We start from the raw sequence: 6,944 nt of genomic DNA on the forward strand, positions 1-6,944 counted from the left end.
ATAGTTTACTACCCGGAACCAATGACATAAGGGAGGAGGGGGTGCGTTAAACGAGCAGCACCGAGCCGACAACTGTGTGCGAACACGTTACATCCGGTTAGGTTGCCTTCGTAGCGGCAATCATGGCAGCGTTTTCTGGTAAGCAAAATTTACTATTCACTTCATTATGTTGACACTGCGCACACAAACGTGCTGAGTCATTAAATGTGTCTTTCGGTCAACAGAGATGGGAGTTATGCATGAAATCGCGAAGGCTGTGGAGGAGCTGGACTGGCTGTGAGTACAGAAACCTTACACCCTGCCTGACGGCCACGTCAATGTTGCTAAATCATGCCTATGCTGTGATATTTGTCCATGTTGTTATTACCTACTGTGAGCCTAACAATGCACACTGACCTGATTTATTGAAATCATTGGATTTCAGGCTACCCACTGACATCCAGGCTGAATCTATCCCCCTCATTCTTGGTGGAGGAGATGTCCTCATGGTGAGTTAACCTCTGTGTCAATCTCAGACATGAAATGTGTACACTGCAAGTTTTACATCTCATTTTGTTTTGTTCTTAGGCGGCAGAAACGGGTAGCGGCAAAACAGGTGTAAGTGCTTTACTGTCACACAGTGCTAGAATACACTGTTGCATTTCAGTTTGCACCTTTTTTTTTAATTAGTATTTAATCACTCAGTTAAGAAAAGTGTCATACTTGTCACCCTCAGGCCTTCAGTATCCCAGTGATCCAGATCGTGTATGAGACCCTGAAGGATCAGCAGGAGGGCAAGAAGGGCAGAGCCTCCGTCAAGACTGGAGGAGCTAGTGAGACCACTTTCATATCAGTGATTTATTTAGATGCAGCCTGTGTGTTTGACATGCTGGCTATTGTATAAACCTCTGGACCTTATCAGATCAGTGTCACAATTGAGGATCCATCATAGTGCAAGTTATGGAAGCAGCTGTCTGTGCTCTGCAGGTGTTTGACCTTCTTTGTTTCTTTGCTTTGGCACAGTTTTCAACAACTGGCAGATGAATCCGTACGACCGCAGTACAGCCTTTGGTAAGAGGAGAAAAATGAGCATGTAAAGTCATAATCCAGCACTGGATGACATATTCCAGCCTCGTTCTTTGTCTGCTCATTCTCACTTTTTGTTTTTAACCTGTATAGCAATCGGTCCAGATGGTATGTGCTGCCAGAGCAGGGAGTTTAAAGAGTGGCATGGCTGTCGCTCCACAAAAGGTGTCACCAAAGGTGTGTAACGCAGAGAAGTAAACTTATTTAAAACAAATTATTATTTCAAGACAAGCATACATGCATTTTACAGGGTACCATCTTTGATCGACAAAAATGCAGTATCCTTTAATTCTTTGCAACTATTTGCAAAACTTTGTCCGTCATGTTTTTGTGCATCCAGGAAAGTACTACTACGAGGTGACCTGCCATGACCAGGGTCTGTGTCGCATTGGCTGGTCCACCAGTCAGGCAGCCCTCGACTTAGGTATGCTCATCTACTCATCACAATCTCCACCTTGCAGAACAGCCAAAATAAACACATTGAAACATCAATTAAATTCCAAACTCTTATATTTTTCAGGAACTGATAAGTATGGCTTTGGTTTTGGTGGAACTGGAAAGAAATCCAACAACAAGCAGTTTGACAGCTATGGAGAGGTAACAATTAATGAATGACTGTATTATTTAGATATGAAAAAAGTTGTGAGGATCATCTTCATCAAAATGTTTTCTCTTTGCTGTCTTCCCTCTTTGCAGGAGTTTACCATGCATGACACTATTGGATGCTACCTGGATCTAGACAAAGGACAAATTTTGTTCTCTAAAAATGGTGCTGTCTCAATCATTTTGAGTCTTTCTATCATGCTTATGAAGGATATACAGAGTTGATAAACAGCAATGTTACTCGTGGCTCCTTTCTTCTTCTAGGGAATGACTTGGGTTTGGCCTTTGAGATCCCCCAGCACGTGAAGAATCAGCCCTTCTTTGCCTCTTGTGTACTCAAGGTATCACATAAAATAGAATGGTAGAAAACAAACCAACAGGTACCAGATTTATGCCATACAAATTGCCCTTCTCCTTATCTGTCTGACAGAACGCAGAGTTGAAGTTCAACTTTGGAGGAGAAGACTTCAAACATACCCCAAAGACGGGGTTTGTTGCCCTGAACCAGGCACCTGACGGTCACGCAGTCAAATCCTCTCAGACAGGTGTGTGAATACGATCTCATTTTCTTTACAAGATATTTTAGAAACAAGGTACAAGAGCTCCATTTTTACCACTGTCGACATATCTATGAATACATCGCCACTAAGACAATGTCACAGGTATATTTCAGTGTCGAATATCTGTCTCTGCTGTGTGTGTGTGTGCAGGCTGTGCCAAAGTGAGTCAGGTGAAAGCATCATCCAACGCACCCAAAGCGCTGATCTTAGAGCCATCCAAAGAATTGGCAGAGCAAACTCTCAACAATGTGAAGCAATTCAAAAAATATGTGGAGGACCCCAAACTCAGGTACAGAGCTGGTTTCAATTTTGGTCGGCACAAATGCCATCAAACCATTGTGCAGCAAATGGATGTGTTTGTACTTTTGAAAACCAGTGATGCTATAATTGTCAGCAGCTGGAGGCAGTGTTCAGTTAGAATGTGTTTACATCAGCACATTCAGTAATTTGGCTATCTGTCTCTACAGGGAACTGCTGGTGATTGGTGGAGTGGCTGCCAAAGATCAGCTGGCTGCTCTGGAACAGGGGGTACGTGACACGTACTGTCTCCAAATGAACTTTTTAATAAAGTGTATGTTAATCACAGAGCTGAATCCATTTTATACTAACAGACCTCTCGGTTCTTCTGCCTTTGCCGTCTTTCCCTGTCCGGTTTTCTGCTTTTCCATGTCATCTCATATTTAGATCGACATCGTGGTGGGAACACCCGGAAGACTGGACGACCTCATATCCACTGGAAAACTCAGTCTGTCCCAAGTCCGCTTTCTAGTCCTTGATGAGTGTGTATGTACAAGGCATTTACAAGTATTTTAAGAACTTGTACTGTAGGGTTCCACCAGAAGCACTGATTTTTCACAGCCTATAAATTCCACATGCTTGAAGTCACTTTTCTCTGTGTTCTCTGTCCCTTCAGGATGGCCTGCTGTCTGCAGGCTACACAGACTTCATCAATAGGATCCACAACCAAATCCCTCAGGTCACTTCTGATGGCAAGAGATTGCAGGTGACACAACAAACATTTTAGTGACAACAACTTGAGAGCACTTTAAAAAGTAACAGTAGTCGGAGCAGCTGCTGTGCATTTTCTGGAAACTTTCTGCGTTTATATGTGAGATACAGATGAACATTAAAACAATGCTCTCTGATGCTCACCAGTTAGCCAAGCTGTAATGTATCATGTAACACTGTGTCTACACATCTGAAAGTGATTTGCAGGTATTAATGGTTGACATAATCTTTTCCAGGTGATCGTGTGTTCAGCCACACTGCACTCGTTTGACGTAAAGAAGCTGTCTGAGCGTATCATGCACTTCCCCACATGGGTGGACCTGAAAGGGGAGGACTCTGTCCCCGAGACTGTCCACCATGTGGTCGTGCCTGTCAATCCAAAGAGCGATCGGCTCTGGGAGCGTCTGGGCAAGAACCACATCCGGGTGTGTGTCTCATTTTCTTTGCTGTTTGAAGCATAGTTTTAAGCTTCGAGGTAGAAGGACACGTTGTTGACAGTGCTTCTCTCCATTTTAATCTGTTTCACTTTGGATAGACGGATGAAGTCCATGCCAAAGATAACACCAGACCAGGAGCCAATTCTGCAGGTGAGAGCATATAGGCAGTACAATGAATAGTCTAGAACTAAAGACCATTTAACGTAAATGTGTGTGTGTGTGCATTTTAGAAATGTGGTCAGAAGCTATCAAGATGCTGAAGGGCGAGTACGCGGTGAGAGCCATCAAAGAGCACAAGATGGACCAGGCCATAGTCTTCTGTCGCACGAAGATTGACTGTGACAACATGGAACAGTACTTCATCCAGCAAGGAGGGGGTAGGAGGCAATATTATGAGGAATTATGAAAGAATGATGACAATGAGTGTTTTTGTTTTTTAAAGCAACAAATTCAGAATCCTCCCTCAGTATTGGTCTCTTTTCTTTAGGTCCGGACAGCAAAAACCACCAGTTCTCCTGCGTTTGTCTCCATGGTGATCGTAAGCCTAATGAGCGGAAAAATAACCTGGAGCGCTTCAAGGTAAAAAGGACAATGATTTATTGTTATATTAACCTTAATAACCAGTCTATCAGTGTTTGAGGACCTTCTTGTCTTCTCAGAGGAAAGAAGTGAGGCACTTGATCTGCACAGACGTAGCTGCCAGAGGAATTGACATCCACGGAGTTCCTTATGGTAAAGATATTAGATTTCCAACATAAAAAGTAACATTCGTAACCTTTTCAAATGTTAATTCATGTATATATTGTTCATTACAAATCTTTTTTTTTTCTAGTGATTAACGTCACCCTGCCAGATGAGAAGCAGAACTATGTCCATCGTATTGGCAGAGTTGGAAGAGCCGAGAAGTAAAAAATAATATAAAATGCATTGCATTATCGTGATGTTGTTTTGATCATATAAATGTATCAAATTCATCTTTATTTAACCTGAAACTTAAAATGTGTCATCATGATTTGATTTGACAGAGAAAATAAGGGACTCATCTCCTTTCCTTTCTAACTTACAGAATGGGGCTGGCTATCTCTTTGGTTGCAATGGAAAAAGAGAAGGTAGGGTGGTTAAGAGAGTTATACTTCACTTTAACTGGACACTTTTTTCTTTTAAAAACAGGTGTAAGTAAATCTTTTCACATCTGCAGGTATGGTACCACGTTTGCGCTAACCGAGGCAGAGGCTGCTACAACACCCGACTGAAGGAGGATGGAGGTTGCACCATCTGGTACAACGAAAAAGAGGTGAATGGAGACACACACACAAACACATCGAGTTGAGGCAACAAATACAATTTGATATTTGAAATATGACATACATATTAATGGCTGAGAGTCTTTACGCACATACTCTATTTGAACAATTCTACTGCAGCAGAGATCTTCAAATATGTGTGTGTGGAAATTGACACCCACAAACTACAATATAGGAGCAACTTTTGCACTACTCATCATGAACTTTTCTTATTTCTACTTGCGTTCTTTTCCCCTTTCCTCTGGACCCAGCTTCTGTCAGACATTGAGGAGCATCTGAAGTGCACCATCACGCAGTGTGAGACAGACATCAAAGTACCTGTTGATGACTTTGATGGAAAGGTCACCTATGGTCAGCGCAGAGCATTAGGAGGTATGTGTTACAGAGTGACTGATGACAAAGTAGGAGCCTCTGCTTTAGGAACAGTAACCGATCTATTCAGTGAAATATCTACAGTTGGTCCATGGATTGTTGTGTGACATTATAGCCTTCATAGTACCTTGTATTATATTCACCACTTTTATGTTTAGCTTGACCGGAAAACTTGTTCTTGTCTAGGTGGTAACTACAAAGGTCACGTAGATGTTTTGGCCCCAACAGTCCAGGAGCTGGCGAACCTCGAGAGAGAAGCCCAAAGTTCCTTCCTCCACCTGGGATACCTGCCGAACCAGCTTTTCAGAGCCTTCTAAACACACCCCAACTAACACAACACTGTAGGCTGCTAGTGCAGAACAAAGATAAAAACATTTTCACATGTTGCACCAACAGGAAGTTTTTTTCCACCTAGACATAAACGTATAAATATAACTAATAAATAACTTACATGAAATGTGTACAAAAGCTTTCAGAAGGCCAACATTTCACTGGGTACACCAAACTTCTCTATAGTCCGCATCCGGAGGATAACCAGACTCTTAATTTCTGTTTAGTTGTGTCATTTCTCATGAAAGGTAGACTTATAATTTCTAAGTTGGAAGTCGAAACTATGTCGGCATGTAGGCCTGTTGAGACATCCTTAGCATCTAATGCTAGCACTGGTTGATATGGCAGAATAATATTTAAGTTTAAGTCAGTGTGGCTTGATGTGTTTTTTTTTTCCTGAAATAAATTGTAGTAGCCTGCTCAGTTTGTTGTCTTATTACATTTATGTACTCTGATAGGATGGTAACATTTTATTAGGAATTTCTTTTTTTAAACAAACTAATTTTATTATTTTTATTTCCAATTATCTTAGGAGAAATTTCAAAGGGCATTTCATTCAGAAACTGTTAATCACTGACAATCAATTCTTTGAAGTCCCTGCATGTTGGTAAACTTCCTGGCAAGCTTTATATGTCAGTCCCTTCTATAGAACTAACTCTCCTCAAAATGTATTTCTGAAATAATGTCAGTATCATGTACATCAGTATCACCAATCATGGTTTTTGGAAAATTGGTTTAACCAAACCAGCCTAACTCTGAAGGGCTTCTGTATTCATGTAAACAGGATGAATAGAAATGGGTGATGGGGAGCTATACCCCCAACTCTCCTCTGAAAGTCTGTGATCTCTCTCATCCAGTTTGTCCACCAGTTTTCTCCTGTAGTTGTCCTTGCTCTCCCCGATGCTGCGTTTGAGCTCCCTTTGTAACCATTTGAGTTCTGCTCGGTCCCCTGATCTAAAGGCCCTCTTCTTCTTCTTGTTGTTGAGAAGGGCCTTCAGGTCGCTAGGTACCCACGGTTTGTTGTTTGGGTAGCAGCAGAACCCAGTGTACTCAAAGACACAGTCAGTCCGGCTATCAATGTCCTAAGGCACTGTCATCTGGAAGTGCATACTTTGATTTATTCATGTATAAAAATAAACTCATGGCACAACTTTTTAAAAGTATATAAAAATTTGATGGTCCAGTGTGTAGGAATTAGTGGCATCTAATGGTGACGTTGCAGATTGCAACCAGGCCATCACCCTCTTCTTCCAAGCGTATAGAAT

The 6,944-nt window shown here is 41.7% G+C and overlaps 1 protein-coding gene across 1 annotated transcript; it reads left to right on the forward strand.

Moving 5' to 3' along the window:
- The first annotated feature begins 32 nt into the window (after positions 1-32).
- ddx1 (DEAD (Asp-Glu-Ala-Asp) box helicase 1) lies at positions 33-6,113 on the forward strand. The gene is made up of 26 exons (XM_010736708.3): positions 33-138; positions 225-276; positions 425-488; positions 568-597; positions 716-812; positions 1,003-1,050; positions 1,159-1,242; positions 1,406-1,489; positions 1,586-1,662; positions 1,762-1,834; positions 1,933-2,009; positions 2,099-2,213; positions 2,379-2,517; positions 2,696-2,756; positions 2,913-3,011; positions 3,142-3,231; positions 3,473-3,661; positions 3,772-3,823; positions 3,904-4,050; positions 4,161-4,252; positions 4,333-4,405; positions 4,506-4,578; positions 4,740-4,782; positions 4,872-4,967; positions 5,229-5,349; positions 5,536-6,113. The coding sequence occupies exons 1-26, from the start codon at positions 123-125 to the stop codon at positions 5,664-5,666; spliced, it is 2,223 nt and encodes a 740-aa protein (XP_010735010.2). The 5' UTR covers positions 33-122; the 3' UTR covers positions 5,667-6,113.
- The last annotated feature ends 831 nt before the right edge of the window (positions 6,114-6,944 follow it).

Source organism: Larimichthys crocea, chromosome XI (genome assembly GCF_000972845.2).
Source record: "Larimichthys crocea isolate SSNF chromosome XI, L_crocea_2.0, whole genome shotgun sequence".
Lineage (NCBI taxonomy): Eukaryota > Metazoa > Chordata > Actinopteri > Sciaenidae > Larimichthys > Larimichthys crocea.